Source organism: Enhydra lutris, unplaced genomic scaffold, assembly GCF_002288905.1.
Source record: "Enhydra lutris kenyoni isolate GAN:26980312 unplaced genomic scaffold, ASM228890v2 scaffoldscaffold85, whole genome shotgun sequence".
Classification (NCBI taxonomy): domain Eukaryota; kingdom Metazoa; phylum Chordata; class Mammalia; order Carnivora; family Mustelidae; genus Enhydra; species Enhydra lutris.
Genome location: NW_019154169.1, coordinates 6359981 through 6378860, shown reverse-complemented (window position 1 = coordinate 6378860; position 18880 = coordinate 6359981). Strand labels below are relative to the sequence as shown.

Genomic DNA, 18880 nt, shown 5'->3' with positions numbered 1-18880 from the left:
TAATGTGGCACCTTTCATTTCTGATTTTTGTTATTCAAGTCTTCTTTTTTCTTAGACAACCCAAATAAAAGTTTGTCAGTTTTGCCTGTCTTTTTGAATAACTATCTCTTGGTTTTGCTGATTCTATTATTTTTCTATTTATTTTGTTTATCTCTGCTTAGTCTTTCCTAGCTTTGGATTTAGTTTGCTCTTCTTCTAGTTTGTTAAGATGCAAAGTGAGGTTGTTGATTTTGGCTCTTTCTTCTTTAATGTACACATTAATAGCTATATATTTCCCTTTTAGCACAGCTTTTGATGCATCCCATAATTTTTGGTATGTTATATTTTTATTTCCATTGGTTTCAAGATAACTTGTGATATCTTCTTTGGTTGGTTAAGTGTTTAACTTCCACATATTTGTGGATTTTTTCAGTTTTCATTTTGCTCTTGATTCCTAGTTTAATTTCATTATGATTGAGAAAGATAATTTGTATGATTTCAATCTTTTTTTATTAATACATCTTTTATGGACAACACATAGTCTATCCTAGATACATGTTTACTTTTTTGATGTGCTTTATGATTTAAAAAAAATTTTTTAAAGATTTTTTATTTATTTGAAAGAGAGAAAAATCACAAGTAGGCAGGCAGAGAGAGAGGGGGAAGCAGGCTCCCCTCTGAGCAGAGAGCCCAGTGTGGGGCTCGATCCCAAGACCCTGAGATCATGACCTGAGCCAAAGGCAGAGGCTTAGCCCACTGAGCCATCCAGGCGCCCCTGGATTTTTTAAAAAGGTCAGTTTTCCAAACTTCAAAATCTGAGAGAACAGTCTGCACAAGACCGTGCTTATTTCAGACACCAGCTGCAAGTTTGGATCTTCAGGGCCGCCCTCATTTCTGACGAGCTGGCTACAGATAAGGGGGTATCCGCAGACACCCTCACATTTGATAATTCACAACAGTGGTTCACAGAGGTCAGGGAAGAAATATATTATGATTACAGTTTTATTTTAACAAAAGATACAAAGAACCAGCCAAAAGTAGAGACACCAAGGGCAAGGTCTCCGAGACCTGCAAACATGAAGGGGCCCTCCAGACATTTCAGTGTTTAAAAGAATAAGCTCTCTAGAGAGCATCATTGTACAGGGTTATTTGTTTTTTTGTGTTTCAGTTTTGTTATGTAGGCATGATTGAGTGAGTCACTGCTGAGTCCTCAATGTGATACAATCTCCAGCCTCCTTCCCTTCACAAAAGTCAAACTGATACCATGGTGGCTCAAAGCATCAATACTTTAGTTACATAGTTGGTCTTTCTGGCATGGCCAGCCTCCATCCTAAATCATCACATTAGCAAAAATTATATAGGGGTATGTTGTGAGTCATAAACTATAGTTATAAACTATCAGGTGTGGTCCAAGGGGCTCACTATGAATAACAGTGACACTCCTTCCAGGAATATAGAGGCTTTAGATGGACCACAAAGTTCTGCCAAATACTTTATTAAACAATTTTTTTTAAAAATTCACAATGCAGTTCTGATTATGAGTGAAAGTAATATATTGATTTAGAATTAATGGCTTTACATTGTTCTTCACATAGAAAAACAAAGTATGCATCTTCTCCCTTTATGCAGATTTGTGGGGGGGCATTGGGTCCCTCATTAGAATTGTAAAGCTTTTGCCTATTTCTTGTAAAGATTATTTTTAGGATATTTTCCCTCTTCATTTTTGTTGTCAATGTTACAGTTTTCTTCTGAGGTTAATTATTTTCTTTATGTTTTCCCTTATTGCTTTTTAAAATTGATTCTAAAATTGCAAAATGATACATTCTTATTTGAAACAGTAAGGATAAATACTACAGTAATCTCCCTTCTACATAGCTTCTACATTCTATTAGGCACCTTTTATTTATGTAATGACTCATTTCTGGTGTTTTGCAAGTCACAACATGCACATAATTCTTTTTAATGATTACTATCATTAGCTGTTGTTATTATTTTTGTGACATTTCTTGACTCATATTCCAGGTTTTAATTTTTTTAAAAAGATTTTATTTATTTATTTGAGATAGAGCACAAGCAGGGAGGAGGGTCAGAGGGACAAGGATAAGCAGACTCCCTGTTGAGCAGGGAACTCGAAGCAGGATTAGATTCCAGGACCCTGAGATCATGACCTGAGCCAAAGGCAAGTTGCTCAACTGACTGAACCACCCAGGTCTCCCAATTTTATTCTTTTTCAGTATTTTATCCTTTTTCAGTATAAATGATTGAACAGTTGATTTTCATTACAACCTTTAGTTTAATATCATGTGATATTAATGTTCTTAACCATGATTTAACATTCCTTTTTTTAATATTTTTAAAATTTTTATTTATTTATTTATTTTAAAGATTTTATTTATTTGAGAGTGAGCGAGAGAGAAAGCATAAGCCAGGAGAGACAGAGGGAGAAACAGACTCCCTGCTGAGCAGGGAGCCTGACTCAGGGCTCAGTCCCAGCACCCTGGGATCATGACCTGAGCCCAAGGCAGATACTTAACTGACTGAGCCACCCAGGTGCCCCTTAACATTTTTTTTAACACTTACTCCTTCTTAATCTCTTTTACTTTGTTCTGTTTTCTCAGATATCTTAATGTTGGAGTGCTTTAGGGTTGTTCATTACTTGCTCCTTTCTCTTCTGTTTATCCACACTCATTCTCTTGGTAATATATTTTCTTTTTTTTTTTTTTTAGATTTTATTTATTTATTTGACAGAGAGAGATCACAAGTAGACAGAGAGGCAGGCAGAGAGAGAGGGGGGGGAAGCAGGCTCCCTGCTGAGCAGAGAGCCCGACGCGGGACTCGATCCCAGGACCCTGAGATCATGACCTGAGCCGAAGGCAGCGGCTTAACCCACTGAGCCACCCAGGCACCCGGTAATATATTCTCTTTAACTACCACGTATATGTTGGCAGGTGCCTGGGTGGTACAGTCAGTTAAACATTTGCCTTCAGCTCAGGTCATGATCTCAGAGTCCTGGGATCAAGTCCTGGGTTGAAGCTCCCTCTGCCTGCTGCTCCTCCTGCTTGTGCTCTCTCTCTCTGACAAATAAATAAATAAAATATTTGGGGTGCCTAGGTGGCTCAGTGGGTTAAGCGTTTGCCTTCAGCTCACGTCATGGTCTGAGGGTCTTGGGATCAAGACCTGCATCAGGCTCTCTACTCAGCAGGGAGCCTGCTTCCTCCTCTCCTCTGCCTGCCTCTCTGTCTACTTGTGATCTCTCTCTGTCAAATAAATAAATAAAATACTTTTATAAATAAATAAATAAATAAAATCTTTAAAAAACACATGCATACAAACTACCATGTATATGTTGGCAATTCCTAGTTTAAAATTCCAGACCTCTATCTTAAACTCAGTCTTATGGGTCCATCTGCCTTCTCAGCATTTCCATTTCATTATCTAAAAAAATACCTTAAGGGACGCCTGGGTGGCTCAGTTGGTTAAGCAGCTGCCTTCGGCTCAGGTCATGATCCCAGCGTCCTGGGATCGAGTCCCACATCGGGCTCCTTGCTCATCAGGCAGCCTGCTTCTCCCTCTGCCTCTGCCTGCCATTCTGTCTGCCTGTGCTTGCTCTCTCTCCCTCTCTCTCTCTGACAAATAAATAAAATCTTTAAAAAATAAATAAATAAATAAATAAATACCTTAAGTTTATTATATTCAAAATTGAACTCCAGATCTTCCATATCTCTCTACCTGAACCTGCTGTGCCTGTGACCTTCCCCTTCACTGTTGTTGGTTAATCCATCCTGCCATTGCTCAGACCATAGACTTTGAAGGCTTGCTTGTCTCATTTTTCTGTTACAGTTCATATCCAATCTGTCAGGATATCCTCTTGGCATTTCCTACAAAATATACCTAGAATCTGACCATCTCACTATACCTCCATTGATAGCTCCTTGGTCTGGTTACTCATCTCTTCACCTGGATTACTAAAATCTTAGGTCCCCTTGCTTCTTCCCTATTTTCCACCTTTCAGTATTTTTATTAAACTGTAAATAGATATCACTCCTTTACTCCACAAACACTTCAGTAGTTCTCTATCCCTCTCAAGGTAAGAGCCAAATTCCTTAGAAAGCATATGAAGCTTAAATAATCTTTTATCTCCTGATTTCATCTCCTACTACACCTCTCCAGTAACACTGGCCTACTTGCTATTTCTCAAACATAGAAAACATGCTTCTACTTTTAGGCTGTTTCCTTTGCCCAGAATGCTTTCTCCATATATCTAAGTGATTTACTTCTTTGCTTGCTTCAAATCTTTGCTTAAATGTTAACTTACTAATTATTTTTACCAGCATTCCTAATCTCTTTTACCCTGCTTTTCATTTTCTGTGGCACGTAGTACTTCCTAATATATAATAAAACTTACTCATCTAGCATTTATTTCCTATCCCTCCTAAGAATATAAGGTCCAAGGGGTGCCTGGGTGGCTCAGTTGGTTAAGCATCTGCCTTTGGCTCTGGTCATGATCCCAGGGTCCTGGGATTGAGCCCCGCATTGGGCTCCCTGCTCAGTGGGAAGCCTACTTCTCCCTGTCCCACTCTCCCTGCGTGTGTTCCCTCTCTTGCTGCCTCTCTCTCTGTGTCAAATAAATAAGTAAAATCTTAAAAAATTCAGAAGATTATATGGCACAAGTTTCAGTGAATATTCTTGAAAGAAGCAACTATAAGAATGGAAATTATTTCAGTGCCTGTGTTAATCATACATGCATAAAATTATAACCAAGTCCCTCCACTTCATTTTTTTTTAAAGATTTTATTTATTTATTTGACAGACAGAGATCACAAGTAGGCAGAGGCAGGCAGAGAGAGAGGAGGAAGCAGGCTCCCCACTGAGCAGAGAGCCTAATGTGGGGCTCGATCCCAGGATCCTGGGATCATGACCTGAGCCGAAGGCAGAGACTTTAACCCAGTGAGCCACCCAGGCGCCTCTAGTCCCTCCACTTCTAAAATTCCTTATTGACCTGAGATTTACCTTACTGATTTCCTTATAATTCTAATCATTCCTCCTCAGGTTTCTGTGTGACCTCTTTTGTTTCTTGCAAACATCAGAACTATAAAAGCCAATTTTCTTGTGGCTTTATTAAATTTGCATACTTCACTGTATGAATGTACTTTCATAAATGTTTCTTCTAGTACATGATAGAGGAGACGTTTTCTTTTTATTCTTTTCTTTTTCTTTTTCTTTTTTTAGTATATGTACTGCTGAAGCAAGCACGAGACGTTTTCTTTAATTATTATTTTTCAGGCTGGGAATCTATGTGTGACACTGAAGAATTAACTTCAAAGCAGAACATTTATGAAGCACAGTCATCACAGAAGATAATAGAAAAACTCACAAGCTATGGCCTTGAGTATTCTAGTTTGAGAGAAGAATGGAAATGTGAGGGCAATTTTGAGAAACAGTCAGTTAATCAGAAGGCATGTTTCAAGGAAGAGACAATCACTCATGAAGAAGCCCTTGTTCATAAAAGAGCACAAGAATATAACAGATCTTGGGGAGGTTTCCATCTGAACACACTGCTTCATACACAACAGATAATCACCAAAGAGGAAAAAGTACATAAGCATGATACACATAAGAAAAGCTTTAAAAAAAATTTAATGGCCATTAAGCCCAAGAGTATCTATACAGAGAAGAAACTCTTGAAATGTAATGACTGTGAAAAAGTCTTTAGCCAGAGCTCATCTCTTACTCTTCATCAAAGAATTCATACTGGAGAGAAACCATATAAATGTGTAGAATGTGGAAAAGCCTTTAGCCAGAGATCAAATCTTGTTCAACATCAGAGGATTCATACTGGAGAGAAACCCTATGAATGTAAGGAATGTAGGAAAGCCTTCAGCCAGAATGCACACCTTGTTCAACATCTGAGAGTTCATACTGGAGAAAAACCTTATGAATGCAAGGTGTGTAGGAAAGCCTTTAGCCAGTTTGCTTACCTTGCTCAACATCAGAGAGTTCATACTGGAGAGAAACCTTATGAATGTATTGAATGTGGGAAAGCATTTAGCAATAGATCATCCATTGCTCAACACCAGAGAGTTCATACTGGTGAGAAACCGTACGAATGTAATGTCTGTGGGAAAGCATTTAGCCTTCGTGCATACCTTACTGTACACCAGAGAATACATACTGGAGAGAGACCCTATGAATGTAAGGAATGTGGGAAGGCTTTCAGCCAGAATTCACATCTTGCTCAACATCAGAGAATTCATACTGGAGAAAAACCTTATAAATGTCAAGAATGTAGGAAAGCATTCAGCCAGATTGCCTACCTTGCCCAACATCAAAGAGTTCATACTGGAGAGAAACCCTATGAATGTATTAAATGTGGAAAGGCTTTTAGCAATGACTCATCCCTTACTCAACATCAGAGAGTTCATACTGGAGAGAAGCCTTATGAATGTAATGTTTGTGGAAAGGCTTTTAGTTACTGTGGATCCCTTGCCCAACATCAGAGAATTCATACTGGAGAGAGACCTTATGAATGTAAGGAATGCAAGAAAACTTTCAGGCAGCATGCACATCTTGCTCATCATCAGAGAATCCATCTTGGGGAATCACTCTCACCACCCAATCCAGTCAATCACCAAGTCCTCTAGACATTCTCATAAATATTTCCAGAATTTATACTCTTTTCTCTATCTCTAATGTTGCCATAGTCTACAATTCATCTCACCTGGATCACCATGCTGTAGCTTTCTAACATGTCTTCCTGTATCAACTTTTGGTCCCTTTAAATTCATTTCCCACCATGACTCAAACTGATTGAGTGTAAGAATACATCACTGCCTCCAATTAAAACTTTTTTGGAGCTTACTATTGTTCTTAAGCTAATATCTACAGTCTTAAAATTGTCTATGAGGCATTTCATATCTGGTTCTATACCTTTCAGCCTTATTTTGTTCCAGTCTCCTCTGAGCACTAGGCACTTCCCAGGACTAAGAGCTTAGATTCTGGAAAATCATAGCTCTACCACTACTGTGGCATTATGTGACTTTGAGTAATTTGTTTGACCTATCTAAACCTCAGGGTTTTCTTTAATTCTTAAAATAGGGATAATAAAGGATACTGTATTGTAGAAATGTGATTATTAAATGAAATAGTGTCTGTTGTAGATTGATGCATATTAAGTAATAAATTTGCATGTAAAGTGCTTCACATAGCACAACAAACACAGCAGATATTCAATAAGTCATGATAGCTTACATGTATTGAGTGCCTACTATGCACCAGGCACTGTTCTACATACTCAACATATATAAACTCACTTACTCGTCACAGCTAGAATAAGATTCCTCAATGGATAAAGTAGAACATTCCTGGGAAGCAGGTCAGAATTGAGAAAACCCAAACATTTGAGAAACATAAGTGGGAGTCTTCATACTCTAGATAAGTAATCAATATAGACACAAGTAGTAGACCTACACCTACAACCAGTTTTAGGAAGTTTCTAAAGAGAACTGGATAAACCAATCAATATAAAGAAAATGGGGATTCACGCAGAATACAGAACTCACATTTAGATCAAGGAAAGAAAACACTATCACAATTAACTCCAAAAAACAATAAACATAGAAAATTCATACTATCCCATAAAAAGGCACCAGGCTCAGGCAATTGTATTGGGTGAATTTAGGTAAATTTAGGCAAGTTCTATACCACAGAAAAAGTACAAATTTTGTAAATTTTTAAACCAGTGGTTGTAAAATTGAAACCAAAAGGGGACTGAGGGAAAGAAGTTACAAATATATATAAGCTTTTACATATTTGAAATATATATGTTTCCACTCATTCAGTGAATATTGAGTAGCTATTGTTTGCTGGACACTTTTAGATATGAGGAGACAGTAGTGATCAATACTAAGACTATGTCCTCATGGAGTTTAAAGTTATTTAAAGGCTCAAATTGAATTGAAATTGTTCATAGTTAAATATAAAATAGATTCTCTCAACTCAGCAAAATGAAGAATAATAAACTGGGAGGAGCATATAATCTAGGCTGAAGAGACTCAGGATAATAATGTTATGTTATTCCTAATTCACAAATTCACTGCAATAAGAACTAAAACTCCTCAGGTCTTTTTGCCTTTAATTTCACAACCTTGTTCTGAAATTCATCTATGAAGTGTGACTTCTTAAGACACCAAGAAAATTGAGTCTGACCTACAGAAATTCTGCATATGAGAAAGATGGTTTATACCTGTAGAGAAAGGATGGATTTGAGGTTATTAGAATAATTGTTTATATCCATTACAGTAAGGGAAATGCAAATAAAACCACAGTTAACTATTTCAAAATCATCACATTGGCAAAAGTGTCACACAGCCAATTACCGGAAAGATGTGGAATAGTAGGATGTTCATACAGTGCTATTGGAAGTAGTTGTATTTAGGATATTTAGCAATTCTAGTAAAGTTGAAAATGTGCATACTCTCTGACCCAGCAGTTCCATACTTAAACCTCTTATAGTCTCTCCTCATGTGTTTAGGGTGATGTACATGAAAGTCTCTTTCAGCATTATTTGAGAATGAAAAGTTCAAAGCAATCAAAATAACCATTAGGGTGAATGTAAGTTATAGCCCAAGTCAAAAGGAATGAAGTAGAGATATTTCTATCAACATGGATAAATCTTAAAAAAAAAAAAAACAAAAAATGATAAATGTTAAAATAATATTAATGAAATGGAACTAGAGAGTATTTTGTATGAGACGGTACCACTTATATAAAGTTTGAAAATATGCAAATATGGTATTTAGCCATATACACATAGCAGTGTATACATAAATACCATATAGATTTAGTGTTACAACATTCATGGAAATTATAAATCCAAAACAGTAGTGACATATGGAGGAGGAAAAAATGAGATTGAGAAAAAGGATGCAAAGGGAGCTATCTTTTAATCATTTACTTCTTTAAAAAATAAGCAAGTGTGGCCAATTCCTATAAATTGATAAAAATGGTTGTTGGTTTATAGATAGATTCTTATTCTCTGTATCTTTCATAATAAAAAAATAAAGAATATTAAATATTTTTTTGTCAAGTTATTTCCTTGCTATACCTCAGTCATGACACTGGTGTTCCCATCTATATTCACCATTCTCTTCAGAGAGAAGCTGACACATAATTGATCATACAGTCTCTTCATTCTTTTAATGTAGCACATTATATTGATTTTTTTAAAGTAGGTACTACACCCAGCATGGAGCCCAGTGCTGTGCTTGAACTCAAAACCGTGAGATCAAGACATGAGCTGAGATCAAGAGTTAGATGCTTAACCAATTGAGTCACCCAGGCACCTAACATTACATTGATTTTTATAGCTTGTGCCACCCTCACAGGACTGGGATAAATTCCATTTGGTCATAGTGTATAATTCTTTTAATAGGTTGTTGAATTCACTAGCATATTATTATTGCTAGTATTGTGTTGAGGACCTTTGCATCTATATTCATCTATATTCACAAGGGATACTGGCCTGTAGTATTTTAATAACAAGGTAATGTTGACCTCACAGAATGAGTTTGGAAGTGATCCCTCTAATTCAAGTTTTGGGAAGAGTTTGAGGAGTATTGGTGTTAATTCTTTAAATGTTTGGAAGAATTCACCAGTGAAACCATCTGGACTTGGGCTTTTCTTTGTTAGGAGGCTTTTGCTTAATGATTTAATTTCTTTCTTTCTCTCTCTCTCTCTTTTTTTTTTTTTTGGTATAGGTCTGTTTGGATTTTCTATTTTTTCATAGGTCGTTTTTGTAGTTTGTGTATTTCTAGTTTTCCCATTTCATCAAGATTATCAGAGTGCTTAGCCTACATTTGTCTATAGTATTCTTATAATCCTTTTTATTTTTGAAAAATTGGTAAAGTCCCTACTTTCACTTCTGATTTTAGTAATTTGAGTCTTCTCTCTCTTGTCTGTTTTTTTTTTTGTTTTTGTTTTTAGATTTTATTTATTTATTTGACAGAGAGATCACAGGCAGAGAGGCAGGCAGAGAGAGAGGAGGAAGCAGGCTCCCTGCTGAGCAGAGAGCCCGATGCGGGGCTCGATCCCAGGACTCTGAGATCATGACCTGAGCCGAACGCAGTGGCTTAACCCACTGAGCCACCCAGGCGCCCTCTTGTCTGTTTTAATAGTCAATCTAGCCAAAAGTTTTTCAATTTTGCTGTTATTTTCAAGGAACCAACTCCTGGGTTTGCTGATCTTTATATTGTTTTGTTTATCTGTGCTCTAATCTTTACTATTTCCATTTTTCTGACAGCTTTGGGTTTAAATTGTTCTTCTTTCTAATTCCATATTATGTAAAGTTACTAATTTGAGATTCTTTTTTAAATGGAAATGTTTACAGCTGTAAATTTCTCCTAGCTCTGATTTGGATGCATTCTGTTAAGTGTTTGTAATGTTGTGTTTTTCAGTTTGTCTCAAGATCTGTGATTTCCCCTGTGAAGTATTCTTTGATGCACTGGTTAAAAGTCTTTAAATTTCTCATATTTGTGGATTTTCTACTTCTCCTACTATTGATTTCTAGTTTCATTCCACTGGGCCCACTACATCCTCTAAGTTTTGTTATGCGTGTTTTCATTTTCATTTATCCCAAACTGTAATTTCATTTTTGGATTTCTTATTTAATCTAGTGATTTATTAAGAGTATGTTGTTTCAAAAAAAGAGAGAGAGAAAGAGAGAGACTCTTAAATACAGAGAACGCACTGGTATTTGCTTAGAGGGAAGGATGGTATGGATGTAGGGGTGGGTTAAATAGATAAAGGGAATTAAAAGGTACACATTTTCAGTTATAAAATAAGTCACAGAGATGAAAAGTACAAAATAAGGAATACAGCCAATACTATTTTAGTAATGTTGTATGGTTACTACATTACTGTGATGGGCATTGAGTAGGGTATTGAATTGTTGAATCCATATGTTTGTACATCTGAAACTAATAGAACTAACTGCATATTAATTATACTTCAAAAAAGTGTGTTGCTTAATTTCCACATAGGTTTCATTCCACTGTAATTGGTAAAGATATGTGGTATATTTTCAGTCTCTTAAAATGTATTAAGATTTGTTTTGTGGCTAATTGCATGTTCTATTCTGAAGGTTGTTCAACATGCACTTAAGACAAAAATCAGTGTTTTGCTATTAATAGGTTGAGGATTCTGTTTTGTCTGTTGACTTAAATATAGTGTTGTTCAAGTCTTCTGTTTCCTTACTGATCTTCTATTTCATTGTTTTATTATTTTGTTTTGTTTTCAAATTTTTAAATTTCAAGTCAGTTAACATAAGGTGTAATATTAGTTTCAGGTGTAGAATTTAGTGACTCATTGTTTTATTTATTATTGGAAGTAGAATAGTCAAGGCTCAAGGTACTATTGTATAACTGTTTGTATATTCAATAATGTCATTTTTTTTTGCTTTATATATTCTGCAGGTCTGTTGTTAGATACATATTATAGAGTGAATATTTGTGTGTCTCCCAAATTTATATGTTGAAGCCCTAAGCCCTACTGTAATGGAGATGGGGCCTTTGGAAGATAACTAGGATAAGACGAAGTCATGAGGGACAAACCTTCATGATAGGATTAGTGCTCTTATAAGAAAAGATATCAGAGAACTTATTCACTCTTTCTCTGCACCTGGACAAAGAAATGGTCATGTGAGCATACAGCAAGATAGCGGCCATCTACAATCCAATAAAAGAGCTTTCACTAAAAAAAAAAAAAAAAAAGTTCTCACCAGAAACTGACATATTGAGACACTGACCTCCAAATTCCAGCCTCTAGCATCGTAAAAAAATTAATTTCTGTTGCTTAAGACACCCAGTCTATGGTATTATTTTATAGAAGCCCAAGCTAAGACAGTGCATATGATTATAATTGTTATATTTTCTTGAAGTTTTAATCAATATCTCTGCCTGACCTCAGAGATTATGTAACAGAAACGTCAGTGATGACACACAACATGGAATACAAACTTCGCAAAAATAGTTTGGAGAAGTCACTAATAAATGGATGGCTGTAGTCCTCAACCAACAAAAATCAGCAATCCCCAAGGAGGGAAATAATCTGATTTCCAAACTTACATTATACTACTCAAAATGTCTACATCTCAGCAACAAATTGAAAAGCATTAAAAAATAGGAAAGTGGGACACCTGGGTGGCTCAGTTGGTTAGGCGGCTGCCTTCGGCTCAGGTCATGATCCCAGCGTCCTGGGATCGAGTCCCACATCGGGCTCCTTGCTCATCAGGGAGCCTACTTCTCCCTCTGCCTCTGCCTGCCATTCTGTCTGCCTGTGCTTGCTCTCTCTCCCTCTCTCTCTCTCTCTGACAAATAAATAAATAAAATCTTTAAAAAAAATAGGAAAGTATGTCCCATTCACATATCAAGAAGAATCTGACAGAAACTATCACTGAGGAAATGCAGATATTGAAATCACTAGTCAAATATATTAAACCAGCTATCCAAAATATGCTAAATGAGCTAAGTAAAACACTGGACAAAAAACTAAAGTAAATCAAGAATATAATAAATGAGGGGCACTTGGGTGGCTCAGTGGTTTAAGCCTCTGCCTTCAGCTCAGATCATGATCCCAGGGTCCTGGGATCAAGCCCCACATCAGGCTCTCTGCTCAGCAGGGAGCCTGCTTCCCTTCCTCTCTCTCTGCCTGCCTCTCTGCCTACTTGTGATCTCTGTCAAATAAATAAAATCTTTTAAAAAAAAGAATATAATAAATGAACAAAAATGTTAACTGGAAGATAGAAACTATCTTTAATGTTAATGTTAATTGGAAGATAGAAACTATAAAAAGGAACCAAAAAGAGATTCTGGAGCTGAAAAGTACAATAGCTGAAATGAAAAATTCACTAGATGAGTCCAATGGTAGACCTGAGGAGGTAGAAAACTTAGTGAACTTAAAGATAAGGCAATTGAAATTATTCTGAAGACTAGAAACAGAAAGAATGAAAAAAGAGGGCCTGAGAAAGCTATAGGACACCATCAAGCACATCAATATATACATAATAGGAGCCCAGAAGGAGGAAGAAAGAGGCAGAAAAAATATTTGAAGAAATGACTGCCCAAATCTTCCCAAACCTGAAGACAAGAAATACACATTTTCATGACCCTCAATCAACTGCAAGCATGATAAACTCAAAGGGATCAACACTCAGAAGTGTTACAATTAAATTATTGACAAGCAAAGACAAAGGTTCTTGAAAGCAGGAGGCAATCAATTTGCTACATACAAAGGTGCTTCAATAAAGTTAACAGCTGATTACTGATCAGAAACCATGTAAGTCAGAAAAAAATCAGCTTATATATTTAACATTCCAAAAGAGAAAAAAAAAACAAACCCTGACAGATGTTCTGTATCTGCAACAACTAACCTCAAAATGAAAGAGAAATTAAGATCCTCCAGGTAAACAAAACCTGAGGGAGTTGCTACTAGGATACCTCTATTTAAATTTTGTTAAGTTAATATTTATAAAGTAGAGCACCACAATGTTGGATGGTGAACTGGGGTTCAAAATAAGGCCAAAAAGAAATTGAAATACAGTTTATTACTCACAGGTCCGGGAGGAAGTACACAGCATGCCTCCAGGGGCCACGCAGGTAGGTCCAGGCAGAATGCACACAGAAAGTGCAGCAGAACCTAGGGCACATGCTTTCATTAGGGTCTGTAGGTAGTGTTGTAGGGTTCTAATGCTAGGGCCAGACTGCTTAATTCAAATAAAAAAAAGTGGGGTTTATATAAGCTTCATGGGGGACTTATAGAAGGGCCACACAAGGGGAAGGCTCTGGGAAGCAGGGGTAACTGTTTATTACAAGGGCCATTTGGGGAAGTCTATCAAGAACTTGTGAAGCTATGGGCTGTGATCTAAGTTATGTACCAATGGGAGGGATTGGTGTTAGTTTGAGGCCCTGGTTTTATTGATTTCCATTTTAGTTTCTATTTATTTCTGCTCTAATCTTTATTATTTCCTTCCGTCTACTGGTGTGGGTTCTGTTTGTTCTTTTTCTAGCTCTTTTAGGTGTAAGATTAGGTTGAGATTTTTTCTTCCTTCTTGACGTAGGCTTGTATTGCTATACCCTTCCCTCTTAGAATAGCTTTTGTTGCATCTGAAAGATTTTGGGCTATTGTGTTTTCATTTTCACTTGTCTCCATGTATTTTTTTATTTCCTCTTTAATTTCTTGGTTGATCCATTCATTGTTTAGTAGCATGTTTTTTATCTTCATATATTTGTGCTCTTTCCAGATTTTTTTCTTGTGGTTAACTTCTAGTTTCACAGTGGTGTGCCCAGAAAAGATGCATGGTATGAACTCAATGTTTTTTCACTTGTTGAGACTTGTTTTATGGCTTAATATGTGATCTATTCCCTTGTGTACTTGAAAAGAATGTGTATTCTATTTTAGGATGGAATGTTCTGAATGTATCTGTAGCTCCACCTGGTCCAATAGGTCTTTCAAAGTCAGTTTCCTTTGTTGATTTTTCTTTTTACCCTTTTTTAAAACATCTTAATTTTTTTTCAGTGTTCCAAGATTCATTGTTTATGCACCACGCCCAGTGCTCCATGCAATACATGCCCTCCTTAATACCCACCACCAGGCTCACCCATCCCCCGACCCAGAGTCCACAGTCTCTCATGCTTCGTCTCCCCCTCTGATTTACCGCAATTCACTTTTCCTTTTCTTCTCCTAATGTCCTCCATATTATTCCTTATGCTCCACAAGTAAATGAAACCATATGATAATTGACTCTCTCTGCTTGACTTATTTCACTCAGCATAATCTCCTCCAGTCCTGTTCATGTTGATACAAAAGTTGGGTATTCATCCTTTCTGATGGCTGTGTAATATTCCATTGTATATATGGGCCATATCTTCTTTATCCATGTCTGTTGAAGGGCATCTTGGCTCTTTGCACAGTTGCAATTGTGGCTATTGCTGCTATGAACATTGGGGTGCAGATGGCCCTTCTTTTCACTGATCTGTATCTTTGGGGTAAATACCCAGTAGTACAAATTGCAGGGTCATAGGGTAGCTCTATTTTTAATTTCTTTTTTTTTTAAAGACTTTATTTATTCATTTGACACAGAGAGATCACAAGTAGGCAGAACAGCAGGCAGAGGGAGGGGGGAAGCAGAGAGCCTGATGTGGGGCTTGATCCCAGGACCCTGAGATCATGACCTGAGCCAAAGGCAGAGGCTTAACCCAGTGAGCCATCCAGGTGCCCCTATTTTTAATTTCTTAAGGAATCTCCACACTGTTTTCCAAAGTGGCTGCACCAACTTGCATTCTCACCAACGGTTCAAGAGGGCTGGATGATCTATCCACTGATCTAAGTGCTGTGTTAAAGTCCCCTACTGTTAATACTGCAACTCATTTGTGTCCCAAAGGTTTTTTTCCTGCTTGCTGAACAAGTATAGATTAGCTCTAGCCCTGGCATCCCACCAAAATTCTCCACCATTCAGTGGAGCTGAAACCATACCTTCTATAATGAAATCTGAACCCCAGACTTAGAGATGGGGCCCATCTTCAAATTTATCCTTCCCTGGATACTCTCCTTCAGTCTTTGGGTACTCTTCAGAATTCTTTATATCTTATAGTTACTCTTTTACAATAGCTTCATGTTTCTTTATACTCCATCTTGATCCAGAATTGGAAGTAAAATAGCCACATTATTTATACTAACTGTAATTAATAATGAATTGGGAGTTATTTCTATACTCTTATGGAAAAATTTTGGAATATTTATTTATTTGAGGGGGGTGGACAAAGGGAGAGGGAGAGAAAGAGTCTCAAGCAGACTCTACTGAGCATGGACCTCAACCAGGGCTCAATCTTTCGACTCTGAGGTCTTTACCCGAGATGAAATCAAGAGTCGGATGCTTAACTGAGCCACCCAGGCGACCTGTTCTTATGGGAAGTTTTGAGCAAGTGAGAAGGAAATTATGTATCACTTCTGATAACCTTTCACTTAGTCACAGGGCCACAATTGGCAAGAGAGAATGGAAAATTTGGTACTTAGCAGGGGAGCCAAGCACCCTGGGGAAAAAAACCTGAAAATTTTGGCAGTCTGCCCAAATTATGGTGTATAATTAAAAGAATATATAGGTATAACAACATGCCACCATAAAAATGAGGTAATTTCATGTAGGAGAGGACCTCTGGGACAGAATATCTTTTCCAAAAAGGCCCACTCACTCAACTATATCCTACCCCATATGCTCTGCTTACAACATGACACTCTGCTATCAAAATGTAGCTGCCTAAACAGAGAATGGGCAGAAGTGAAATTATGCAACTTCCCAGGCTAGGTATGGAAGATCTTTATGGCATATTGCATTTTCCAAACAGGCCACAATATATCCTATCCTACAGGCTTTTCTTAAAATGTGACAATTCTTTTTTTTTTTTTTTTAAAGATTTTATTTATTTATTTGACAGACAGAGATCACATGTAGGCAGAGAGAGAGAGAGAGAGAGAGAGAGAGGAGGAAGCAGTCTCTCCACTGAGCAGAGAGTCCGATGCGGGGCTCGATCCCAGGACCCTGAGATCATGACCTGAGCCGAAGGCAGAGGCTTTAACCCGCTGAGCCACCCAGGTGCCCCAAAATGTGACAATTCTTTCATAGAGCTTTAACTGCCTCAACCAATAGAGTATGACACAAGTGATGTTATGTGATTTCTGAGGCTAGATCATAAAAATTACATGCACTTTCACCTTGTTTTGTAGGGCATACTCTTGAAACCCAAGACACTATGCTAAGTGGCCACATAGAGATATCACATGTAGGTATTCTGGCTGACCAACCTAAGGTCCAGTTGATAGCCAGAATCAAGTGCCAGACATGTGAGCATGTGAATCTTCAGATAATCCCAGCCTTCAGCCATCAAGCTTTCGAGTCACCCCATCTAAGGCTACGTCAATCAGAGATGAGCTGTTGTTGCCAAGCCCTGTCCAAGTTTTTACATATGTGTGAGCTAAATAAATTATTACTGTATCTTAAGCCAAGTCTGGAGTGGTTATATGGCAACAGCAACTGGAATGATTGCCAAAATATGGAAGCGAAAAAACAAGGCAGGTTTTTATAAAACAATTTATATATTCTTAAAAAGCAAATGAAAAAAGCAAATCTACATTCTAGCTCTCTAGAGAGAGCTATATATATATACATATATACGTATATATGTATATATGTACACATATGTCACTTTCATTCTCTGCTAGTAGCCTGTATAGCTAGAAATATATAGTTTCATATATATCCTTGGAAAAACTACATAAATTCCTGATGGATCTGTTCCAAAGTCTGGGAATTGTTTGCGGGATTTGAGTCATACACTGTTGCAGGCTAGGATTGGGTTTCATTAACAGTAGTACATATCCCTCAAAAACTCAAGAGGCTTTTGGGGTGCCTGCGTGGCTCAGTGGGTTAAAGCCTCTGCCTTCGGTTCAGGTCATGATCCCAGAATCCTGGGATCAAGCCCCACATTGGGTTCTCTGCTCAGCAGAGAGCTTGCTTCCCCCTCTCTCTCTCTGCCTGCCTCTCTGCCTACTTGTGATCTCTCTCTGTCAAATAAATAAAATCTTTTAAAAAAAGAAACTTATTAGGCTTCCAAGTATTTGCTAATTTGTTTAACTACAATGTCAAAGATCTTGTGTGAATACAGTTTTAAGCTTGATTTCTTTTGCTTACTGGCCCCTTGTGCTTTCATTTTTCTATCCCTTTAACATTGCCAGGCAATCATATTTCACATTAAATACCTCACTTTGGTGACTTTCATATCTCTTTTCTTTTGGACCCCAAACTTGTCCCCCCCCCCCCCATATTTTCAGCTAATCTTGTTTAACACTCATGAAATCACTGAAGGCATTAGAAGAACATTTTCCAAAACTTCTCCCATCTCATCTACTTACTTCCCAGCACCCCATATTTGGCCATACTATTGTCAGGAATAAACTTTCCAGGATATTACCCAAAATGATCCCTCCATCTGTTAAATCTTATCCCCTCACTGGCATAAAGCCATTGCTCCAGTAATTCTCACCTCTTTGTTATGAATTATTCCCCCCATCCAATTATTCCAAACAGCATACAGAATTGCTATTACTTCTCCCATCCTGGAGACACTCTAATTCCTGTTGCTACTTTTTTTTTTTTTTTTGCTTGTATTTGCTGCAAACACCTCCAAGCAGTTGTGTCTATATTCATTGTCCCCAATTTCTTAATTCAACCACTCCAAAACAAACAAAAATACCCCTACTCTTCTCAAGATCAACAATAATATGGATAAGTTCAAGTCAAGTCTCATCTAGTATTATGACTGCTAATGGTATCTACAACCATTGATCGTCTTCCTTTGACTCACTTTCATGTAGCTTCTGTAATGCCACACTATTCTGTTTTTCCTTCTATCCCAACCGTCCTTCTTAACATCCTTTGCTAGTCTGTCCTTTGATCCTTGAATTCTTAATGTTAGAAGGCACTGTGGATCAGTCTTTTCTCTATCTATACCCAAGTCTTTAATGATCTTACTCTGTGTCATGGTTTTATGTAAGTATAGGCAATACTTAACAAATTAATATAATCTCTAGAACAGTACAAGCTAAAACATCCAAGTGCCTAATCAATATTATCATTTTGTCTAAAAAATATTTCAACTCAACATTTTCAAAACTGAACTCCCCAATATCCCCAACAAACCTGAAGGAATTGCAGCTTTCCCCATCTCAGCTAATGGGAATACCATCTTTCCAGTTGTTTGAAGCCAAAATCTGTGAGGCAAAGTCACCCCAGAAACCTCTCTCTCTCACCTGATATCTAACCCTTAAACAAATCTTGCTTGCTCACATTTACCCT

General features: G+C 37.3%; 1 protein-coding gene across 1 annotated transcript in view; it reads left to right on the top strand.

Moving 5' to 3' along the window:
• The window catches only part of LOC111161453 (zinc finger protein 527), a 511863-nt gene that overhangs the window by 299558 nt on the left and 193425 nt on the right, over positions 1 to 18880 (top strand). Inside the window, exon 10 of the mRNA XM_022525113.1 lies at positions 5686 to 6599. Within this exon, the coding sequence (XP_022380821.1) occupies positions 5686 to 6599 (914 nt within the window). The remainder of the gene's footprint in view (positions 1 to 5685; positions 6600 to 18880) is intronic.